The 25,971-nt window shown below is 44.5% G+C and overlaps 1 protein-coding gene across 4 annotated transcripts in view; it reads right to left on the bottom strand.

The window, feature by feature from the left end:
• Positions 1 to 21,747, bottom strand: part of sdk2b (sidekick cell adhesion molecule 2b) — a 253,907-nt gene extending 232,160 nt beyond the window's left edge. For all 4 annotated transcript variants that reach the window (XM_058067737.2, XM_058067734.2, XM_058067735.2 and 1 more), the window contains exon 1: positions 21,186 to 21,747. In XM_058067737.2, the coding sequence (XP_057923720.2) occupies positions 21,186 to 21,288 (103 nt within the window). In that variant the 5' untranslated portion in view covers positions 21,289 to 21,747. The remainder of the gene's footprint in view (positions 1 to 21,185) is intronic.
• Between the last annotated feature and the right edge of the window lie 4,224 nt (positions 21,748 to 25,971).

Consider the following 25,971-nt stretch of genomic DNA (forward strand, 5'->3'; position numbering starts at 1 on the left):
GCAAAGAAAAGTCTTATTATCGCCGCTTGTGCCGCGGATAAAGTCGCTGTGAAGACTTCCTGTGCATTATTTTCTCCTCCATGAATCAATTTGGCGGATGTGTCTTGCAGGGCAGAGGGCAGGACAATAATCTCCCACGCAGCTCGCCGCCAAATGCTCCTGCACTCGGTCATCCCACTCAGAAGAACAAATTACACGGTGGCTATGAAAAGCACATATTAATGAGTAAACAAAAAGCCATTTCATGAAGTCCTAATGGAAATAACAGCCCTCAGGGAGAGGGAATATATTTGCTGTAAGTTATGTCGGCGGTGATATCATCATTAAGGCTTAGCGGCACTCCCTGAAGGGGCAACCATCAGCCGGGCAAGGAGGGGGGTGGGGGTGGGGGGTTCCTGTAAGGAATGAAAGGAAGACACTACGAGGTGCAGCGAGGGATGTCACCCAGTCAGGTGTGATCACAGCCTCATTCCACACAGATACCGCCCCCCCTCCCCACTTCATTAAGCATTACACCCTCGCTTCGTGGAAACACACTTTCACCACGTCCCGAGTGGGAACGTTCTCAATTAATATCGTTTTAATATCATTTTGATAAGCACAAAACAGCTTAAGCGCTTCCAGTCAGACGTAATCCTCGCTAATAAGACTATCTGCCGCACTTTCACAAAAAGGATGAGCTAAATATAGGCAGGAAAGACGCGTCTTGGGGGGTGTCATTGACACAGATTTTAGGAGACTGGAGGATTGGGGGGGGGGGTTGTCATTTTGGGAACAGCAGTGGAGGAAAGAAGTTATTTAAGACAGACTGAGTGTCACACTTTCCTCTCCCATTTCATTCCGCTTTTTAACTTACCTTCCCTTCCCTTCCCTTCCCTTCCCTTATATGAAATAAGATACCTTACTATACCTTATATGGAATAAGATACATTTCCTTACCTTATATAGAATAAGATACCTTACCTTATATGGAATAAGATACCTTACCTTATCTTATATGGAATAAGATACCTTACCTTATCTTACATAAAATAAGATACCTTACCTTATCTTATATGGAATAAGATACCTTACCTTACCCTACCTACCTTACCTTATATGAAATAAGATACCTTACCTTACCTTATATGGAATAAGATACCTTACCTTACCTTACCTTATATAGAATAAGATACCTTACCTTACCTTATATGGAATAAGATACCTTACCTTATCTTACATAAAATAAGATACCTTACCTTATCTTATATGGAATAAGATACCTTACCTTACCTTACCTACCTTACCTTATATGAAATATGATACCTTACCTTACCTTATCTTATATGGAATAAGATACCTTACCTTACCTTATCTCACCTTATCTTATATGGAATAAGATACCTTACCTTACCTTACCTTATCTCACCTTATCTTATATGGAATAAGATACCTTACTTTACCTTACCTTACCGTATCTCACCTTATCTTATATGGAATAAGATACCTTACCTTACCTTATCTCACCTTATCTTATATGGAATAAGATACCTTACCTTACCTTATCTCACCTTATCTTATATGGAATAAGATACCTTACCTTACCTTATCTTATATAAAATAAGATACCTTATCTTATCTTATCTTACAGGGCTCTACATTAAAAACAAAAATGACTTGCCCATGGGGAATCCTTAAGGTGAGAACTACTTGCCCGAACTTGCCCCATGTAAAATGAAAAGACTGCCATAATGATATCATGTAATTTTTGTGGCATCACATGAGAATCTCAAATAAAGATGAAATGATTATCATTTCTTGTGGTTGTTTTCCTACATACGTAGAGTTATTAATTGTGCACCATAATGAAACCTTATTGAATAGACACATTTGTGTACTTGTAAAGTGTTTTTAATCTAGAAAAAAAAGCTCAATGGTCAAACAATAATTTGTGAAGCAAAGGTGAGAAAAATAGACAGAGAAATGGAAGCGCTAGATTTTGTAGCTTGTGCAAAATCAGCACTTGGTATTGGATCTAATCGGTGGTGTTTCATTGTGACCACTTCAAATTGTCACAGCAATGTGATTCACTCACCTGTGCCATCATTTGATTTGCTGCCGCTAATAAAATACTTGTTTAGGAGGTACTGGTTCATCACTTTTTGCTGTTTTTTCCTTCAGAAGTTGTTGAAGAATTAGACCATGTTGGCAGGGACGCCATGATAGATGTTTTCTTAGTCAAACGATCGCTGATTGGTTGATCGCGAACAAGAACGGGTGTGGGTACAACGCGGACTGCAGTCTAAATAAATGATTCTGATTGGTCCATTTCAAGATTTGCAAGGATCGGTTTGCAAATTACCACCGGAATTACGCAGTCCGTGTTTTACCAACACCCCACAAGAACCGCTTTAAAAAAAACTCTTGGCAGTATGGCATGCCAAAGTGCACTTGCCCAACGGGAATATCACTGATTGGATTTACTTGCCCCAATTTTGTTTTAACTTGCCCCGGGCCATCGGTACATCGTTATTGTCGAGCCCTGTGTTATCTTATATGGAATAAGATACCTTACCTTATCTTATATAAAATAAGATACCTTACCTTACCTTATCTTATATGGAATAAGATACCTTACTTTACTTTACCTTATATGGAATAAAATACCTTACCTTACTTTATCTTATATAAAATAAGATACCTTACCTTACTTTATCTTATATAAAATAAGATACCTTACCTTATGAAAGATGAAAGGAAGGAACACACAAGAGACAAGAAGTGGCTCCATTCCAGCCAAGCCCAGGAACAGGAACAAAAGCATCATTAGCCGGAGCTGGAAAAGGTTTCTTCTCATGAAAGTGGACCAGGAGTGAAAGTGGGACAAACCGGTGAGTGGGCTGCCGAGGATGAGGATGACGCACTTGTTCTTATCAAGAGGTCCTGTGATCATCACCACAAGCTACTTAGAGTTTTTTTTTTATTAGCATTCCATTTTAGCTCACGTAAGCATTGTTTGCTCACATCTGGAGAGGACAAAACCGGACAAGGAAAGACCACAAACAATGACAAAACAAGACAATCTGACATCTTCTCATCCGGAAACTTGGACCGCCATATTGGACCAGCTGTCCCAGTCAGGGGTCTCAAACTCACGGCTCACGGTTTGGGGAGTTTGGAGGGGTTTACTGGGACAGCCAACACTGAACCCTCCGTGAAATGCACCCTAACTGCAATCACAGCGGCAACACAACATGTGACAGGTAAGCAAGGGCTGCTACTACGAAAAACTCCACCATGTTAACTTGACACTTTTTACTAAACAAGTAGCACAAAGCATGCAACAAGTTTGACTGGCGTCACCAAGACTCTATCTTGAGGACGCTACGCTTTCCATGTCAACTCAATGGTGGAATTGGCGAATAAAAAGAGGATTGACTGAATGAAATGATGTAGTTGTGAGGCGATAGCACATTAGTGTGTGTGTGTGTGTGTGTGTGTTGTGTGTGTGTTGTATGTGTGTGTGGCGCCAATAAAAGCTTTGGCTTTTACCACAGACAACCTCCGCCTGACATGGAACACAACTCTCACGGATCTCAGGAGGTGAGCTATGGCAGGAAGACTGGTAAAAAACACACCAGGCGGGAGTTTACTCTTTACAGAACATTCCTGGCAAAACAAGGGAGCGCATACAGACAGCTGGAAGATGCAAATCTTGCAGGCAGAAGGAGAGCGTTTGTGTTTGCATATTTGCTGAAGCCAGCAACACGGTGACCTGTCATGAAGCAGCCACCGCAAAGATGTCAGAGAAGGAAATGCAGACTTCTAGCTCAGTATTGACTATGTTCACAAGTTTCACTCGAGCTCTTTTTTAGGCTGGCTTGTACTCTTCTTTTTCTGGAGATGTTCCCCCAAAACCATCACTTTCACTCTGGTAATGGAGATAGCAAGATCTGCAGACTCACTCACTCCTAGATGAAGAACACTCAGAGGATCCTTTGGTGCCACGACCACCCACCCGTCCATCCATCCATCCATCAATGCATTCATCCATCCATCCATTCATGCATTCACCCATCCATCCATGCATCCATCCAGTCATGCATTCACCCATCCATCCATGCATCCATCCAGTCATGCATTCACCAATCCATCCATGCATCCATCCAGTCATGCATTCACCCATCCATCCATTCATCCACCCATGCATTTACCCATCCATCCATTCATCCACCCATGCATCCATCCATTCATCATCTATCTGTGCATCCATGCATCCATCTATCCGTGCATCCATCCATCCATCCATCCATCCATGTATCCATCTATCCGTGCATCCATGCATCCATCCATGCATCCATCCACATCTGTCAAGCCATCCATCCATCCATCCAGCCATGCATCCATCATCCATCCGTGCATCCATTTATCCATCCATCCAACCATCCATGCATCCATTCACGCATTCATCCGAGCATCTATCCATCCAACCTTCGATGCATCCATTCATGCATCAATTTGTGCATCCACCCATTCATGCATCTACCAATCCATCCATCCATGCATCCATCCAGCCATGTGTGCATTCATGCATCCATCCGTGAATTCATCCAACCATCCTTGCATCCATTCATGCATCCATTCGAGCATCCATCCATCCAACCATCCATGCATCCATTCGTGCATCCATCCATGCATCTACCCATCCATCCGTGCATCATCCATCCATGCATCCATCCAGCCATTCGTGCATCCATCATTCCACATCCGTCCATCCATTCACATCCATGCATCCTTCCATCCATCTATCCATCCACCTGTGCATCCGTCCACATCTGTCCATCCATCCACATTCATCAAGCCACATTCGTCCAACCATTCATCTACATCCGCCCATCCATCCACATACGCCCATCCATGGCTCCCTATCACATGCAGCATGAGGCAGCATGAGGCAGCAGGCCCGGCGGCACGGCATTACAGCTCTATTAGCTAACTAATGTGAGCTGAACTTGACTTTATTAGCCCCTTAAGACTCCTGCCAAGGCCCCTTTCATCCTTTACGGACCCCTGACCGCCCTCCCCCCGCTCGCCTGTCTCTCCCAATCTTTCAACGCCTTCATCTCCCACTCCAGTCCAGCTGCGCACGTTTGCAGCGGCCGCGCATGACAAACGCTGGAGTTGAACCGCAGAGCAAACACGTAAAGACCTTCAACAAGTCAAACCAAAAGAAAGGTGCGGAAAAGTTGGGGGTGGAGTAGTTTGTCATCAAAGTCATCAAAGTCACACAAAGCCCTTTGCAGGATTTCAACAAGAAAAACACACTGTGGCTCCTTTGTGTTTTATGAGCTTCACCTTCCAAACTAAGCTTTTTAACAATACCCTTGGTTGGCATACGTGTTCCTCTGAGCCGTGTCAACTAAAAACACATTACACGTCTTTAATCCAACTGAACAACACAAGTAGACGTTTCAGATCAAAAAATGTACATCATCCATGCAATCCATGCAATCTGGCTAGTCGCTATCCGGCTAGTTGCTATCTGGCTAGTTGCTATCTGGCTAGTTGCTATCTGGCTAGTCGTGATCCGCATTCTTAGCTGCCTCTTTGTATCTGTTTTTGTATTATTAGAAGGCACAGAAAAAAAAGTCGTGTGTTCATGTCTCACATCTCTCTGCATGTTGCATAAAAAAATCCCGTTGGCTTGTCGTACATTATTTCCTGTGTGTGTACAAATCATTCATCTCCACATCCGACGGCTGCATTGGCACCCCCCTTCTCTGTCGAATGACCATAGTTGATTTCCAACAGCAAGCTAACAAGCCATGTTATGTCCACGCCACCATGAACACGGACACGGCTTCCTTGGAGGCGTGTTGTCAGATGGCTGCACGCCTGTTTACTGCTGCACAAAACACAATGTAGTGAGAAAAATATGCAGTATGATTCCTTTTTACAAAGTAACAACAAATATGCAAAGGTGTGACCCCCCCCCAGACAATCCCTACATATTTCAAGTTTGCCTGGGGGTTGGCAGGTCTGCAAAAAGATAGCAACGCTGTGTGATGTCGGATTAACTCCTGGAGGGACCAGAGGACTGTCTTCCTGTTTGATGGACACCTCTGTTACGGCAGCAAAGAAGGGTTTGATTGACAGCTGTCATCAACCTCGGGGTCTGTTACTCCACAGCAGGACGCTCAGCCCAGACAGACGTGACATATCTGAAATGTGGCGGCGTCTCTGGCCAAATGCGGGGGCGGAGGAGGAGGGGCAGCGGTTTGATGGGCAGCATCAGCTGTCCGAAAAGCGTTTGCTGCCGTTCTCTTTGTGCTTGTTTGCTTAATCAAAGTTGGCCATCCTTCCTTCCCCTCCAGGCTGTGCTCAGCCTCGCTCAACGAGCCCGCCGTTCAAAGGCAGCCCGCCAACATCGTTAGGCTCTCTGATGTTTTTATTACGGCATCTGCCTCCTGAATGACTGAATATCTCTACCAGCCTCCCCGCCGTACGCCGCCTCAGCTCTGGGCCCAAAGTCCCCACAAAGCTCCCGTGCCCGGCAAGACGTCCCGGTTGGCCTCCAGCGTGGCGTGGGAAGACGCTGGCCTTCGTTTGGCGTCACTTCCGCTTGACTTGGATTGATTCAGAGTTGTCATGGATGTGAAAACTGTGGTGCTATTATTTGATAATAATACTTACAAATACAAAAATACGTATGTGGTCGGTGGACGGTGGTCAAGTAGTTAGCGCCCAGACCTCACAGCTAGGAGACCAGGGTTCGATTCCACCCTCGGCCATCTCTGTGTGGAGTTTGCATGTTCTCCCCATGCATGCGTGGGTTTTCTCCGGGTACTCCGGTTTCCTCCCACCTTCCAAAAACATGCTAGGTTAATTGGCGACTCCAAATTGTCCATAGGTATGAATGTGAGTGTGAATGGTTGTTTGTCTATATGTGTCCTGTGATTGGCTGGCGACCAGTCCAGGGTGTACCCTGCCTCTCGCCCGAAGACAGCACCCCCCACGACCCTTGTGAGGAAAAAGCGGTAGAAAATGAATGAATGACTACACAAATACACAAATACACAACACTTGCTGCTAGTAACTTGAAATTTCTTGCACAGAGTTGCTTGATAGAGTAGCTGTAGCTAGCTAGCAAGGGAGGTGGTTTGAAAGTATATCATGGCATGACAAAGTCACTGTTTCAAAAGCGCTGAAATTGTGTAGATGTAGTGTGTAGATGTGGATATAGTGTGTGTTTGACAAAAACACAACACTATTTAAGTACATTTTCCACATCTTAACGTGAAGGAGACAGAAGCTGAGGAGAAGACGTATAAAGTGATTACTCTCCACTGAACAACAGGCAACAAGCACTTAGCAACAATAATGCACGTGATGAGCAAATGAATAAAAAGTCAGCTAAGTGACAATCTAGCAACGTTTGCAGACCAGTTGGGACCTGCACATTCACCCACATCCACCATGCTAGCAAAGACAAACATAACATCACCATTTTTAAAACGTATTATTTATGTTGTCACCTATTTTGAGTCACTGATTGAGCCAGCAGTGATCGGATTCATTTGCCTTTTGCTTTGTTTTTTAGTAAAAAAGTTTGTGGTCTTACGATGAAAAAGAAAAGGAGTTAATATGAGCTACCTTACAATCCTGTCATTGGGATACACTTATTTCCACTTTGAAGCCCTCCAACATAACCTCTATTGCAATGCTGTGATCATGCATTAACACTTACACTGATGATAACATGTAATACTGGCAGTATCCTGCCCTATTTGGATGATTTAAAACACTATGACACATACCTATGCTAGTTCTGTTAATAACATAGCAGCGATGGCTGTGTCTTCCAGCACAAGACGTGCTCCAGTCCCCAGGTCAAAAATACTGAAGACAAACCAGCATCTTGTTGAGTCTTGGTAGCCAAATGGAGAGCAAGGTATCTTCAGTTTGTGGATGACACTGAGGCGCCATGTTAGTCCGCCAGATGAATATAGTTCGTCACGTTAGCTGCTATAATAATAATATGGTTGTAGCTTGGTTAGTATAATGAAAATGGAACGTTGTTGGCTCATTTTTTTGTTTTTTAGCGCTTTAGTGTTGAAATGGTTATTTCCCGTGACATTGGTTGTTAGCTAGCTCATATTAACTCCCTTTCTAGTGTTATAATACCAGAAAAGGGAAAGAAATGTGTGTTCATGTTTCACATAAGGATAGGGAATTCCAAACAAAGTGCAGTTTGCCTTTAAGAACGGCATTTTATTTATTCTTCATTTAGAAGATTCATTCAGCTCTTCATTTGAAATAAACATGTCCACTTCCACGATGATGTTGTTTAAAGATGTAGAATGAATGTTGGCGTTGTCATCATAATCCGGTGAAGCTGGGACGCCATGAGAATGTCCTAACATAGCTTCTGGAACAGACCCCCACCACCTTCTGGAGCCCCGTGTCTATTTCTGTGGGGGCTAGAAGGACCGGCGAGTCAAACATTGGTGGCCTGTCCTTGTGTTTATCTGAGGAGCAGCTGTGCAGAATGGACGGTGGCGTGTTAAAGGCGGACCTGCTGGGTAAAGTGGATATTTTAGGACAGAGCACGATGTCTACGTGTGAGGGTATAACAGCCGGTGCTGCAGAAACTGAAACTGAAAGCGTTTTGCCAAGACTTTGGGCCAAATAAACATCTTAGTGTGTTCCTGTGATGGGCCGAGCCCATGTTGCTTCCTGCTGCTCGGTAAAGCCACCGCATGCTCACACAATCAATTCCTGGATCAGGACAAAGAAAGTGTTTGTAAATCTGCTGTTTCTCTTTCTGTTGTCTTTGCAGGAACAATATCGGGTGGGAAAAGAACAAAACAGGCCCTGTGAAGAAAGTAGGTTGTGCTGCGGAAGGCGCCTCTGTTCAGCTTTTCTTCAGTCCTGCAATCACACCGTTTGTACGCCGCAGAGAAAAGACGCGGTTTCAAGGCCGCCTGAAATAAACTCTTCCAGCGCAGAAAACACAAACCACTTTGCCATTTTTAGCAGGCACCGTTCCGCAGATCAAACCGGGATGATTCCAAGCCCCCCCCTCCCGACACTGCCGGCATGTCAAGGCTGCAAGGCGACATCCAAAGATGCAATTCATCAATTAGCCCCAGCCAATCAATAGCTGCTTCACACGCTCGGCAGGCTGACAGCACTCAGGTGTAATTAAAATTGTAACTATTGACGTGGGAAAGATGGATGGAGCACTTCCTGCCTGCTTCACGCAGGTCAGGGGGAGTGATTATCTTAGCTCGCCATGCCCGCGGCGAGCACACATTGCCGCTGCTGTTGTGGCGTGCTAGCTACCCGTTAGCTACCCACCTAGGATCAGGTCGAGCAAAGTCACGGCGACTAATCATCCTCTTCACACCATGCCGCCTTCCATTAGCGAGGCGGCCATTGCCAGGAAATGCAGCGCTAAGAGCACTAAGTCCTCACGTGTGACTGAAAGATGAATATTGGCATATATCATCGAGGTCAGGACTCTTCCTTCACACCTTAGAACTATATTCGAACCCAACACAGATTTCCAAAAATCTCATTATTTTATAATTTTTTTATACTAGTTTCCCTGATAGTACTACATAAAAAATGACTACTTTTTGACATTTATTTTTGGTAAAATTACTACTGATGTTTCATTTTCTGCTGTTGTTTTTTTCATTGAACGTGATCAATGACAGAGCAGCTAAATAGCCCGCATGCTGCACACCGGTGATGTCGACAACACGAGCCGACTGTCATGGCGACACAAAGTCAGGTTGCTTTCCTCGGTCGGACGCTCCCTTCATCTGATGATTAAAAAGCAATGCGGGACTGAACATAACAAACATCAACCATCAATCATCAACCATCCTTTATCAACCATCAAATATCAACCATCAAGTATCAATCATTAACCATCAGTCATCAACCATCAAATATCAACCATCAAGTATCAATCATTAACCATGTCATCAACCATCAAATATCAATCATTAACCATCAGTCATCAACCATCAATCAAACATCAAGTATCAATCATTAACCATGAGTCATCAACCATCAATTATCAACCATCAATCATCAACAATCAATTATCAACCATCAAGTATCAATCATTAACCATGTCATCAACCATCAATTATCAACCTTCAACCATCAATCATCAACCATCAATCATCAACCACCAAGTATCAATCATTAACCATGTCATCAACCATCAATTATCAACCAGCAAGTATCAATCATTAACCATGTCATCAACCATCAATTATCAACCATCAAGTATCAATCATTAACCATCAGTCATCACCCACCAACCTTCAACCGTCAATCATTACCCGTCAATCATCAACCATCAATCATCAACCGTCAATTATCAACCATCAATCATTAACCATCAATCATCAAATATCAATCATCAATTATCAATCATTAACCATCAATCATTAACCATTGATCTTCAACCATCAATTATCAACCATCAATCATTAACCATCAATCATCAATCATTAACCATGTCATCTATCATCAATTATCAACCATCAATCATCAAATATCAATCATCAACCATCAAGTATCAATCATTAATCATCAGTCATCAACCATCAACCATCAATTATCAATCAACAATCGTTAGCCATTAATCATCAACCATCAATTATCCATCATCAACCTTCAACCATCAATCATCAACCATCAAGTATCAATCATTAACCATCAGACATCAACCATCAATTATCAATCATCAATCATTAGCCATCAATCACCACCTATCATCCATCAACCATCAAATATCACTCATTAACCATCAATTATCAACCTTCAACCATCAATCATCTCCCATCAACCATCAATCATCAACCATCAAGTATCACTCATTAACCATCAGTCATCAACCATCAACCTTCAACCATCAATCATGAACCATTAATAATTAATCATTAACCATCAATCATCAAACATCAATCATCAACCATCAATTATCATCAACCATCAATCATTAACCATCAACCATCAACCAACAATGCTTCCCAGATGATTGATGGTTCATCGGTGTAGGAATGAAAAGAGGAATGTTTAGTGTCCAAAAAACCTTTCGTGGCACGTTGACATTTGATCCTGATGAAACACCTGGTGGGGGGTGAGAGCGATTACAAGGTTGAGAGGGGCTCATCTAAATGTATTTACATTCTAAACAGGCTCAGATGGGTGAGCTGGGGCCCCCCTGGGGCTCCAGTCGCTTTATGGTCTGCGCTCATTTAGCCAGATGGGGGGTGAGGCACCCTCCCCCGTGCTGAAAGTGAAAAGTTCACAGTTCTATTCACATCCGCAGCTCAGGTGCTTTCATCATGCACGGCGGCCGCTGAAGTCTTCCTGCCGCTGACGTGAGCGCTGTAACAGTGTAGAGCAGGGGTGGGCAAACTTTTTGACTCGCATTGATATGACAAAATTTACGGGGGGGCAGACTATATATTTTACACGTAACAGTCCACCTGGTATTATTGTATCTGTAAAATTGTCATGCAATCTGCTATTATTATTTATTATTTTATATTTATATTTAAATATTTTAAAAATAATAAAATATTATAATAATTACAATAAAATTAAAATAATAATTATTATATTATTATTATGTAAAATATGCAAATATAACAATAATATTATATATAATTAATATAATAATTAGCATTAATATAATAATTATAATAATCTAATAATAATAATAATAATAATAATTATTATTATTATTATGTGCTTGTGTCCCTTTTTTCAGGAGCACTTTGTAAACAACAGACCATGTCAAAAAACGAAATTGATAAAACCATCAAAAGGTTGGCTCAGGCCATGATGCCAGGTTGTATGTTGAGTTTAAATGAAATACTTTGGAAAGATTGGGCGGGCCGTATTCAAACACTTGGCGGGCCGGATGTGGCCCCCGGGCCGTAGTTTGCCCACCCCTGGTGTAGAGTCATGGCGCTACGTCCTGATTTGGAGGAGGCGCCATGCACCCCCCCCGGCGTGCGAGCCTCACTTCAGCCAACGATGCCTGGCACAATCCACGTGGAGGATATACAAAGGCAACCGTTAAAGCCACGCCCCCAAGCCAAGGAGCACTATTCCAAGTCAGCAAGGACCTCGAAGCATCAGAGCCATCCGAATCCTAAGTCAGGACTGCTCAGACCCTTTTTTGATGAAGGAGATGAGGCCGTGATACAACTGACAGCATCAATTTGACCAACATCACCTAGAAGGCAAACAGCCGGTCCAAATTTGCAAGTACAGATGCGAAGGTCATGATGTTCTAACAAACCACTGCATAATAACCCACCGTGGGGACAACGACAGTTGCAAATGGCCGCAATGTGATGCACAATGTGACATTGAGTTCCATCTCACCAGGATGTACGGGAATCAACAACAACTTCCATCTGTTCTTCTTTTAGTTCACATTGTTTTCTGAATGAAAAACTACAATTATTCTCCATTCAATTTTTGGACGGTTGGAATGGATTCATTGGACTTGCAGTAATCCCTTTAAATCTACTTTGAATTTCTTGGCTTCATCCTATCAGGGTTTTTCATTTATGCTGCTTTTATTTGTAAAAAATGCACATTGATGTCAATTTTACATTTTTGTTGCCTAAATGAAGCATTTTGGAGCACAAAAAGTCCAAAAAAGCACAAAAATGAAGTAAGATTCAAATATGAGGCATTCAGAAGGCGCAGTCATAGAAGTTATGTTATGTAGTATTCTACACTAGTCACTAGGTATCAGTAATGTTCCATTGATTGGACAAGAAGTAAAAAAGAACAACAGGAAGGCTAACACGTGTGAGTCTACAGTATATTATGTCTTATTTTTGTATGATTACCACTGTAATGGAAAGAGGAGTGCAGGCTGTCTATAGGGATGTTATGTCATGTCTAGAGGGCTCTAATCATGTTAAAAAATGTATTTAGAAGGTTGTAAACAGGTCGTCTATGTCTTATGTCTTATTTTCTCCTATAATGTCTACAACAATGTGTAATTAGGAGTGTAAGGGTGACTACAAGGATGTTATATCATGTCTAGAGGGCTCTAATGATGTTAAAAAGTGTATTTAGAAGGTTGTAAACACGTCGTCCATGATCTAATGGAAACATATTTGATTGAATAAACAAGGAATCCTATTTCTTTGAATCACGGTGTGGTGTGGAACCAGCACAAGGGGATTCTTGATTTCCCTTGGGAATAAACGCCTCAGTTTTTGCATGCTTCAGTTTTCGATTGACCTTTAGGACCAAATGAAGAAAAACAGAGATTCCACAGGATGTGGCAATAAGATGGTGGTCTGAAGTGATGAATACCAAGCTAAAGTATATTGTAAGCCTGGATATGTGTCTTCATCGGATGCGACTATGATCCTGGTGCGTCCGGGTTCACGGTCCATGCAGCAGGTGCGGTGGAAAGAATTCATAAAAGGAAAATCAGTGAGTTTAGTTTGGCGCTGCACAGAGAGCTCAGACGACAGAGAAAATTGCACGGAGCTAAATCGTTTTCAATCCACGGGTGGTTTTTCCGCTTGTGTTAGAGAGACGAGCTTGGCTGAAAAAGTTTTGTGAATGTCCTCAGACAAATGAGAAGCGGCTCGCAATGCAATGAGGGAATTAGGGAAGGCGCCGAGCACATCGCTCGGGAAATGACATCGATTATTCCACGCCTTTGTCACCTAGGCGTACCCTCTGATGAGCGGCATGCAGCCGCAGGCGCCACTTTTGATGTCGCTTCGTCCCGGTTAGGCTGACCTTATCTGTGCCCACTGCATTCAATTATGGAAGGGACTTTGGAGATCAGTGGTGTACTGTAAAGTTCTGGAAGAACTTCCACTGCTCTCTTGTCCTTTATGGAGGAGAGGATAAACCAACGGGTCTGAACCTGCCGCCCCAGAGCCATGGTGTCACCACGTCGTCCTGTCATGGGCCGTTCAAAGTTCAGTGTCAGATGTGAGCATGTGCCGTGCCATTCTCCCCTGAAAAGCTGGAGGCAGTATCTTCTGGTGAGTCCGCCATGATGCTGGTTGACGACTTGGCTGGCTAGCTTCCTTCGTTGTATGGTTACGGTGAGTGGAACTGGAACTAATCTACACTTGCAAATGTTGATCTGGAACATGACTCAAGGTCCCAACCGGTCCCACAGACTCCTATGGCTGGTCTACCTGCAAGCGGACAGGGGGCGTGCATGTGACATGCTGATCTTTGTGCCACAGAACGGCCTCAAAGTTTCTTTGTCACGTGAAACAAACTTACGTTTGTTTTTCAGGTTGCGAGACAATGTACTTCGCACATCTTGGTGCGTCGTCCATTTGACCAACGTCTGTCTTTCGTACATTTTGTCAGGTCAGCAAAATGTCCACTCATGGACTCCACATGTGCACACCACATATGCAATTAGTCCTTAATGTTGTACTGCAGAAAAGAAAATAAACAGGCACTTGGGGACTGCCAAAAAGTGTTACATCCGTTTGTGACCTTGGCGTGACTTCCAGGTGTACACAGTGTGGCTGGTCACTCGCCAGGAAGAACAGGAAGACAAAAGGAATATGGTTAAGGAAAATACCTTCAATTTAGGGTTACAATAAGTTTTGTGTCTCCAGGTGGCTTTTCGTTTGTTGAAAGGGGCCCTAATGGCTTTTTTCATGCTGGTTGCCGACCCCCGGCATAACCGATCAAGCTAAGTTTAACCTTGACTTTCCTACTTCTTGTCCGCATGTGTCCTTGCTCAAAAATAGGAACACGCAGATTTTCAATGCATTTCAATGAACGCTTCATTCAGTCAAAGCTGCTGGGAAGAACAGCGCAAGGACGAGACAAGGCGGGAAGACACGGCGCTCAGCTCATGCTCGGTTATGATGTCGATGTTCAAAGAGCTCTCACTGAGAGCCCAGCAGGGACCCATTCAGTGCACGCTGGGGGGTGGGAGGTTTTGTGGGGGGGCATATGTGCTTTCATGACAGTCTCCAAATGCATCCAATAAGACCAGAAAAAGTCGTTAGATTTGTGTTTTAGAATCAGGAAGGATTGGAATACTCGCTAAGTAACGTCATACTGATCCCTCCTGCTACATCTTCTTATTCCCTGACAGAGCAGGTGTTTGTAAGGCTTTTTTTAAAAGGATCGGTATCGAACCGGATAATCAACACTAAACACCAACTGGGGCTGGGGGGCCATTTGTGGCCCACATTACATATTTAACAAGAAAAACAAAACAAAACAGCAGCAACAGGAAAAATTGAAAGATCAGCAGTAATTTTACATAACAAAAGTCTAAATGTTAACGGAAAAAAGTTGGATTTAAAAATATAAATTTTAATGTGATATTATGTGGAATAATAATGTCATTTTTCTAGCATAAAGTTGAAATATTAAAGAAGAAAATATTTGAAAATGAAGAAGAAAATGAAGTTGTAAGAAGAACTTGACAAGAAAAAAGTTCAAATTAAAGTTGATTTAAGTTAAAGATGGACAATTAAAAAGCAGACGTCATTTTAGGAAAATAAAGTCAAAATATCAAGAGACAAAAGTCACAATTTTACAAGGATGATCTCGTCATTTAATGATGAAAATCATTTTTACTTTTAGTAGCCTCCAGTAGAAACATCCTAGAAGAACATTTTAAAGTCATAATGAAGATCAAAACAAAGTTGTCATTTTCTGGAAAGTTATAAATATTTGGAAAATTCAAAAAACAGCAAGGAGCGGGGGGCAACTTTGATATGAAGAATATGTTTTTTATGTTTTTTCAGCTGTATGACAAAGCTGAGATGAAATATCCAGGATAACAGTTGCTACCATATCTACAGTACGTGTGTTGCTTTACTGAACATCAAAGTGCAAAAGTCGCATGCTTTCATGTTTCAGCGTGTGGCCCTGGCTGGAATAACCTTGGGACACCCGTGGGTTACAGCAACAGCGATATTGTGAACCAGGGAGTGACCATGGATTGTTCATCCATCGTGCATTAGCTTGGCATGCTAGCAGCATATCGTTTTATTTAACTGGACGTCCAAACTCCCCCCTGTTTTCCTTGCCTCCGGCCTTGTTTTTATCGTAGAGTCGGCGTCCCTCGTAATTCTCAACGCCTTCAAACTTTGAAAAGATTTTTTTATTTAAACATGAGCACAGCACAGGACTATTGATTTTAGAATGATACCCAAGCAATACAGGTGGAAGAGGTCAAATGGTGCCTGCACTCATCCACTGCATGGCTGCCAAAGGCCGTCAGAAAGTTCACCACCAACCCACGACTTCTACCATATTCAGCTCCCACAGTGTTAGCAAGGCACCCATCCATAGTTGCCACCCATCCTAGCTACGTTTGCTGATACTCTTCACTCTTCAAGACATCATAGGTCCCCTGTAAATAGAAGATGGCGCTCATTTCAAAAGTGCCGTGCTGTGTCCTACCTCCGTATGGTTTCTGACTAACATATGTTGCTACGCTGGACAAATGTGTTTCCAACAGAATGTATTTTGAGGCTGCCATTCTGCTTTTAGCATCCAGAGCTGTTTATCTATGAATCTATGAAGCAGGGTGTTTTCACAAGTCATAAAATCTTTTTTTTTCAAGTCATGCTGTCATCATGTCAATATTTCATGTCTGCACATTCTACGTTCCTGCCCTCGTCCATGACCTCTGGGTATTGACGGAAAGGACAAGATGGCGAGTACCAGTGGCAGGAAGGAGTTCTGTCCGTAGGCTGGCTGGGCTCTCCATCAGACATATGATGAGAATAAGCACTGTCATCTGGGAGAAGTGCTGCTCCTCCGTCTGCTGGAGGTCCCCTATCTCTGTCCAATGAGTCAATGAAGTTGAAATGGGCGTACAGGGGGGTGGGTAGTTACCTGAGGTAACTCCTCCCCTACTTACGGTCCAGCACTGAGCCCCGTTGAAGCAAACAATACGGCAGCAGCTCAGCACCCCTGTGGAACCAGCATCATGGAAAACCAGCTCTCGAGCAGTCACACTGGAAAAGGTGACTCCGATCAATAAAAGCCGACCCCCGTTTAGAAGTGAGCTGCCCTCAGCGGAGAAAAAAAAAAGGTTGAAATCTCGCACCTCTCTGCTGGACCGGAGCTTGAGTGGGAGGTTTTTGTTTCTCCTGAAGAGAAAGCTCAAGACATTCCCGCGAGGAAATCTACTGCTGGACTCCCACAGTGAGATCTCTGAAAAAGTGACCTTTTGCCAAAGTGCTCACAGCGAGCATCTTCTTTGCCACTCTTCTTTTTTTTATTTCCCCTGCAGACCGTCTCACAGGAAGGACGCAGGTGCTGCGAGACAACTGGCATCATCTGCCTGTCAATTAAGATGAGTGACAAATCCAAGACTTCCTGTCAGCCTCCTGCGTCTGCACACGTCAGCCTTCCTCGAACCGCAGGGAGGCGCATTTACGGAATTAAAAGGAGAACTTTTATCTCCATCTAACAAAAGGTGACTGGAGGGCTAGCGTGAAGAATGAAAAAGCTCTGTAACATTTCCACACCACTCCATTGCTTTAACATGTGATCCTCCAAACACTCGTGTCCACGGAAAACAGAAGAAGAAGCAGCAAGAAAACACAGGAATCTAATACTGCACCTGCTTGTTTGAGATTGGGTGCCCATTTGGTCACTTGTGATAAGAATGCATCCAATTTTCCCCCCCGAAGCTGCGGCGAGATGCCGAATATGCACACAATTCCAAAGCAATCTCCACGGGCCTGAGAAAAATACACACGACGTCCTTGACTTCTATTACTGTGTCAATGTTTGTGCCCGTACAGTCATCTGAAAAAAATACTCTGGAGTGTTACTCCAGACACCCCACTTCACCCTGCCAAACACACGGCCCCACGGACGATAATCTACGCACCATGCCCCCAGGGCTTTTGCCAAAGTGGGCCTGGAAGCAGTCAGGCTCATCTGTGTGTGCCAAAGCAGATATAGCAATCCGCTCCCTGCAAAATGAACCTGATAAGGCAGACTGGCCACCGGACAGTTAGAACTTCTTGTAAAGTTAGAACAGTTTCACCAGCCTCATTTTCCAAAAATGACAACTATATTTTCTTGGCTTTGTTTCTGCTTTCTCCTTTGTTTCTGCCCCACATGTTCATTCATTCATTCATTTTCTACCGCCTATCTTCATGAGGATCGTGGGTTTTGGCTGGAGCCTATCCCAGCTGTCTTCGGACGAGAGGCGGGGTACACCCTGGACTGGTCGCCAGCCAATCACAGGGCACATATAGACAAACAACCATTCACACTCACATTCATACCTATGGACAATTTCGAGTCGCCAATTAACCTAGCATGTTTTTGGAATGTGGGAGGAAACCGGAGTACCAGGAGAAAACCCACGCATGCACGGGGAGAACATGCAAACTCCACACAGAGATGGCGTCCTGAGATGGTCTCCTGGCTGTGAGGTCTGCGCGCTAACCACTCGACCACTGTGCAGCCTCCCCCACATGTTTTCTTCAGTAATTGAACTCCATGCTACTGAAATTTCCTCATAATACGCAGGTCATTAACATTTGACTTTGTGCTACTAACATGATGTTACCTTTTGTCATAATATTAGGATGTTATGCTGCTAAACCGATGACTTAGCTTCCAAATTTATTCCCTTTGTATTTGTACTTTATTCTTCTAAAATGACTGCTGATTTTTGTTTTTTAAAAATAGAATGTGCTGCAGGAAATTAAAAACACAGCCGTGTGCACCAAACGGCCCCCGGGCCACACTATGGACAAAACAAAAATCATGCCTTGGAAAAAAGCAAGAAGTCAGGCTTCGCTACACATCTTAAACCCCTGCCTCTGTCAGCATCATCAATCCATGCCAGAAGGTCCAACTAGAACAGAAATCATCTAAATCCAATTCATCCTTTCCAGAAAGCCAAAACAGTGATGCGATTCTACTTTTTCCATATGAATGAGGACTGAAAAGATGGATGAACATTTAGGGTTGCTATTAACTTCCGCTTTCGGTTTCTATGCTAACATGCCGTCACAGGAATACTTTGCAATAAAAATATGTTGCCAACACGGTTGGATTAACGCAGCTATACGTGACGTCAACCTGTTGCTAATGTTTGTGTATGTGATTTGCCACCAGATAATTAGCATGAAAGCTAGCATCTGACGTTATACCATTACTATACCATATATACCTTTCAGATATTGGACCAAAACGGGTTGTGGAGGGTTTGCAACTTATTTCAAATGTTCAAAAATAGTATTGTATTTCGGCTCATGCGGTCCAAGTACCAAGGACTAGTTAGTGCAAACAAAAGTCCTGTTTTTCGTCTAAAACCAAAATGGCCGACTTATTATTTGCTTTGGAACTTGTGTTCTTGAGTCTTTTTTTGCATCCGGTCATGATGTTCTTTCAGTTGAGTGATTTTTGGGGGTTTGTGTTATGGACTTCTAAAATATGAAATGTTAACGTTGCATTGTTGTTTGTGAGCTATGGCGTCATTAGCATGAACGCTACAGAGACACAAAAGTGAGTATTACACCGACTCCGTTCCAGCAGCAAGTTTAAATATGAAGTTCGAGCACACACCATTGTGGGGCGGTTGGGACTGACTCCAAATGTTCAAAAATAGTATAAAGCAGGACCTCGAAGGGATTATAGTCAAAACGCTTCATGTTGAATAACTTCCAACATAAACCAGCTTAGGTGGCAAACAGTCACAAATTAATTGGTCTCTTTGAAACTGTGAGCTCTGCTTACTTTTAGAACTCCACCTGATCCAAATAGTGTGCCGCTTCCAGGGTGCAGAGTTCATCATCCTCCTTGTCGATAAAATCTAGCCTGTCTGTTTCCAACTTTCAGGGACTATTGCTGTATGGGCTCTGCATATCGCCTTATCCAAGGTGTATCTGCTGGTCTGGGTCAAGGGTCTGACGGGTACATGTTTTGCGTCTGCGCTCTACTACTTTCACCTTAGAAGACTTTTTGTCGTCTTTACAGACTGGTGGCCCTGCAGGGTTGACCTTTTCAGCTTGTGCTTCAAAGGCCGTTGATGGGAAGAGGAGGCAAACCTGTCTGCAGCAGCTTTCACTCTCACCAAAAGTACCTGGATGGATCTCTTGCCGTCTTTCTAAGAGAGCGACAAAGCTCCGCTGGGAAGAGGAGACTTTATGGCCCTCAGAGGCCGTTCTCCCGTCGTTAAAAAGCCGTTCCGCTAGACCGCTCATTAAAAAAAGTCTGGGCCGTGTTCTTCAGATGGAAAAGCGAGCCGGGGTCACTTTCAACGAGGCCAATTAAGGGAAGCTGTGACTAACACCTCCATGTTTTGGTTTACCCGGTCATCACGGCAGAGACGCTGGCAGGAGGAGGAGGACACGCAAACGGCAATGTCAGGACTCTTAATCCCGAGGACGTGAGATTATCAGCCTCCTGTAAATGTCAGACAGACAGATCCTAGATGGACATCCACCTTGTTTGTGTTCACCGCCATCGCCATCTCCAGCGCTAAAGAGGGTTTAGGAGTCTGTCTTGCAAGGTACTGCCGCCCAAATGGCAAATAGAAAATTAGGCCTGCTGAAAGGAGGAGCTTTGCGTGAAGATCCCACGGTCTCCTTTGGAAGACAACCAAGTTCACGAAAAAGATGAGAACCAACTGGTGTTGATTACGTGCCGCTTTTAGGCGCAAGGACTAGGCAGAGGTGACGCTAATTCATGAAGAACATCTCCCGGGTGGAACGCAGACCACCACCCTCAGCAAGTCCTGACACATTTGGATCCGCACCAGATTGCACACCTTCAGCCTGGAATTAGTCATGGAGGAAACTCATGACTCGCGTTTGCTGACAAATGAAGCAAAGTTGATCACATTGCTACCAATGACATTTGGCATGAAAAGGTGGGAAGCTGTACAGGAATGCTCCCCAACGTGCTCCCAAAGTAACATTCCAGGGAAGATGAAGTGCATCACCGCTGCCAGCATGCAAGGAGATGTTTGGCTTTTTCACACACCAGCCAGTGAGACAAGTTCACCTGATGTGAAGAAGACACCTCATATTCCCCCCTCGGTAGCAGAGGTGGTACCGGACACCCCAGGAGTCATTTTGGGACTCCTCAAGTGTTTGCACAAGTAAAAGATGCCAAAAGATGTTAGAGTGAACATTTGACACTTTTTCTTTCCAGCATCTTACCTTGAGCTAGTGTGCTGTGGCTGATGACGATGACGGTGAAGAATAGCAGTAATAAAATCCACGTTGGGCGCCACATCGACGAGCTCCACCAGACACCCGACATGGTCTCGGAAAGGCAGCCGGGCTGAAGACAACAAGTGCCGGGTGAAGCGTGAAGAGTCCCCGCTGTCCTCTGGTGAGCAGTCAGTCAGTGTCCGCTTGTGTTTTGGATGGCTCTTTATGAAGTTCACAGGAGGTCCACCTTGCTGAAGACCGAACTTGCACCGTCCTCTGTGGGTCCAAAGCCCGCAAACGGAGCTTCAGAAGCGAGTCCCTGGTAGTAGCGGTCCGCGTCAGCCACCGCGAGCATCCCCGTCAAACTTCCACCCGCCCCGCGGCGCGCCGTCAGCCCTTACCGGTGCACTTTGTGGGATGCACGGAGAAGTTCGGCTGCGGAGAAGGAGGAGGCTGAAGAGGAGGAGGGATAAAAGGAGGAGGGAAGAAGAAGCCGGGACACGGTCACACCGTCCGCTCGGAGCGTGCCTGCCGCGGCAGGAGAGGAGGAGAGCCCGAGTGTGTGGTGTGTGTGCTCCGCGGAGGACTAGTCGGGCTTCTTTATGAGCAGACGCGACCATGGAGATTGGAGGAGGGCGGGGTAGGCTGACACCTAGCGGCAGAAAGTGGAAAGGCACTCTCATAACCGCTCATCTTTTCCTACCCTACAGCGGACCCCATCCCAGCGTATCATAACCCATATCATAACAACTGCTGTGTTCTAATTAATCCCTGCTTTATTCTCACACCACAACTTTAGAAAGCTCATGTATGCCAACTTGGCGACTGCGGCTGAAGCTTGGGTCATGTTTCTTAAAAATGGCAGCCAGGTGTTTTTTTATGGAAGAATTGTGTTTTTTCAAGCGGTGCAGGGCAGCAATATTGATAATGACAATAATGGATTAGATATTGAAAGTGCTTCACAATGAAGTGAAGCCATTATTCATTCACTCATCAGTCACATACTGGTGGTGGTAACCTACAACGGCAGTGACTGGGTGGAGGGAGTGGGGATCCAACCGCCTACTTTGCGGTTTCTGGATGACCTTGTCTTGCTCCTGAACCACTGCCGCCCAAATGTTGCTTTCTGTGGAGCTAAAGACCAGACAGACAGCCACCAGGGGGCATGTTTGTGAGATATGTGCTAGCTGATGCCAGGATTTCACCCAAAAAAGACGGCATGATGTATGAATTTCAAGGAGCTATTTTTTCCTTCTTTTTTCTTTTCTGTGGAAGTGCAAAAACCACGGTTCATGAGCGAGAACTCTTATCCATCCATTATCCATTATCCATTATCCATATCCATTATTTGAATTTTTGACAGATGTGAGGTCCTCCACGGCAACATGATGATTTATGTCAGCATCATGTCAGCTGGCGTGTTTGTTGTTCTTGTCTTCTGTTGGAGGCTGGGGGGACGTTTGAGGCGCGCATGGGACGAGGCGGCGTGTTGTTTACTAGCACGCATCCTGTATAGGAGGGGGTGATCATGAGACATGCAGGAGGAAGGAGCGATGGAGAGTGACTGAGCAAATGTCGCTTCCAGATGGGAGGAGCGGGCGAGGATCATGACCGAGCAAATGTTCCATGTCTTGAAAATGACAACGCCTGCCTGGCTGGGAACAAGAGTGCTTAATGTTCCCTATGTTTTGGGGATTTTTAAAATTTTTATTTCTATGGCTGCAATGCCGCAGGAAAATAACACAGCATCTCTCAGACTGGTCTTGCTGCTTCCATCTCAGCACTGAAGATAACAGCAAAGTTCCTGAGTGGATGCAGCCAGCACCTCACCCACATTCTGAGGCCAAGCTCACTATAGCATTCTGCAACCAAACCACACAACGGTGCAGACATATTTCATGCTATCCTGACATTTGCCCCAGGCACTCACATTTAAGACCCCAGAGCAGGCATGCTTTCCATTTTGGGCAGCAGAAATTGTCATTCCGGAAGAGTACAATTGCATGTTTTTGTTTGAAAGAGCACACATTCACAATGAGTACATGCAAGTTCAAGTGCACGGCAATGCAGCCAGTGTCACTCGATTTAATACTGGGGGGTCCAAAGGCTTTTCCTCCAGTGAGGGCCATATGGTGAAAAATGAAATGATGCAGATTTTGATGCAGATTTTGACGATCAACACGTCGCTATGATCACAAGTTCAATAAATATCCATGTCATCTTACATGTTTGGTCTTCTTCTAAATACTGACTTTTTGTGGCTAAAGGATCTTCCTTCCTGGATGGCATCTATCCGTCCATCTTCCCATGCTTATCCCAGGTGGGGTGGCAGGGGCAGCAGTCTAAGCAGGGAATCAGACTTCCTTCAACCCGGCTACTTCATCCCGAGGTGTTGTGTTCCCAGGCCAGTGGAGAGACCCCCACCCCCCAAACGTGTCCTGGGTCTTCTCCTATTGGTTGTATGTGCCAGAAACACCTCCCCAGGGAGGCGTCCCGGAGGCATCCTGACAAGATGCCGGAGCCACCCCATTGGGCTCCTCTCAATGCGGAGGAGCAATGCCTTTGTCCGAGTTTCTCACCTTATCTCCAGCCACCATACAGAGAAAACTCACTTGGTCCGCTTGTACCCTCCACCTTGTCCTTTGGGTCATTCCCCAAAGCTCAGGACCTTGGGAGAGGGTATAAGGTAGATCCATTGCTAAATGGAGAGCTTTGCCTTTGGTCTCAGCTCTGTCTTCAACACAGCGGACCGGTGCAGAGTCCACATCAATCCACCTGTCTAGCTTATCTATCTTATGACTCATTCCCATGCCAGTAATAATATAACTTTTTCCTCAACCCATCTATCCATTTTCTATATCCTCATTCGGGAGTGGGTGTCAAGATCCGCAAGCTCGCCTGTGTGACAGTTTAGTTGGTTCCTGTTTCATGCTCTTGTTTTGGTAGCGTTTCCTGTTTTGTCTGCCTGCTTTGCTTTTCCCTTTTCACTTGCACCTGTTGCTAATTGTGCTCCCCTCCTATTTAGTTCAGGTGTGTGCTCCCTAGTTTGTTGCTGCATTGTTTGTTGTAGCTCCCCACGCTACTCCAACCGTCTTTGCTCGTATCCTGCTGCTGTATATCATATCTGTATATATTAAAATAGACTTTTGATCTGCACTTGGATCTCCTGTTGTCTGCATCTTGGGGTTGTGTCACAATGCCGAAAACAAGACGTGACAGTGAGGGTATGATGGAGCCTATCCCAGCTGGCTTCGGGCGAGAGGCGGGGTACACACTGGACTGGTGGCCAGCCAATCACAGGGCACATATAGACAAACAACCATTCACACTCACATTCATACCTATGGACAATTTGGAGTCACCAATTAACCTAGCATGTTTTTGGAATGTGGGAGGAAACCGGAGTACCCGGAGAAAACCCACACATGCACGGGAAGAACATGCAAACTCCACACAGAGATGCCCAAGCGGAGATTCCAACCCAGGTCTTCCCATCTCCTGACTGTGGGGCCTACATGCTAACCACTCCACCACCGTGCGCCTCAACCGAATATTCCAACTTTTCCTAATTGGAGCAGCCATGTGGACATTATGCTTGTAAAAGTAATGCTGAGTTTTCCATTTTGCTGATGATTTTACTTGCCAGTCTGCACTCTGTGAACTGAGATGACATGAAAAATCATTTCTGTGCGACAAATGACGAAGGCATCACTTTTGGCAGATGGAGATGTGAAGCCGTGGATTCCAAAGCAAGAGAGAGAGGAAAGAAGATCTGAGAAACAGATGGCCCAAAATATCCAAATAAAGAAATAAATAAAGAGAAATAGCCAAGAAATACAAATCAATATGCAGAAAGTGCAGCTGGAAGCCAAGCCAGAGAAAACGTTGAGGCGACAGTGTGCCTTTCATTCAAAGTCATCACTGAGGGAAACATCATTGATGAATTGTGGTGTCATTCAAAATCAATAGGCTTCTTAACCTGACATGAAACAAGAATGACATTTGCAAGACAATCACTTTCACTTCCCCTTTCTAACTTTAGAAAAAAGTGCTGACCAGCAAACATTTCAACTACAGCCGACTCGGACATCTTGTGCCCTCAAAATTGATGCCAGTGTTCCCAGGAGGATAGTGGGAATGTTGCTCCAGTTGCTGAAGACGCCTTCACTGTCTGGAACTCATGTCAATATTTGTAAATCCATCCCAAATGCTCTCCATTGGATCGAGATGAGGGGAAGACCCAGGATGGTCCAGTCATTACCACACAGACCAGGGCCTTCAGTCATGAGGGATGACGCCCCCGCGCCACCCTATGCTCCATCATTCCATTGAAGGATGAGGATGGTGGAAAACATCTCAGGTGGGATCTCCTTGTCATGCCGGTAACGTTGGAAGCCATCAGAACCGTCAAGGGAAGAGAAAACTTCCTTCCACCTTTCAATATCCCATGTTTGGTGCTCTCCTGCTCATTCCAGACCTTGAAGGAAACCAGGCCTTTGAAGATGTTTCTTCTCTGGCAAATAGCGTTTGATGGTCACCATGACAGTATGAACACCTGACACTAAACTTTGATGAACAGCCTACTTGACTTTCATGCTTCATGCTACTTAGAACCTCCTTTTGAGCCAACAGTTCAAAACGTACATTACTTGTATTTATTAACTGCTCTTGAAGGAAAAGTGTCCTTTTGGGGATGGGGGTGACTTCTCCTGGTTACGATAGCCACAGGGGCTGTAGGAAGCCAGTACGGTCATCTTGCAGTAGAAGGGAGCAGCCTGCACGAGCCTCTCAT

The sequence above is a fragment of the Doryrhamphus excisus genome, linkage group LG2 (assembly GCF_037039965.1).
Source record: "Doryrhamphus excisus strain RoL-2023G ecotype Guam linkage group LG2, RoL_Dexc_Guam_v1.1, whole genome shotgun sequence".
Taxonomy (NCBI): domain Eukaryota; kingdom Metazoa; phylum Chordata; class Actinopteri; order Syngnathiformes; family Syngnathidae; genus Doryrhamphus; species Doryrhamphus excisus.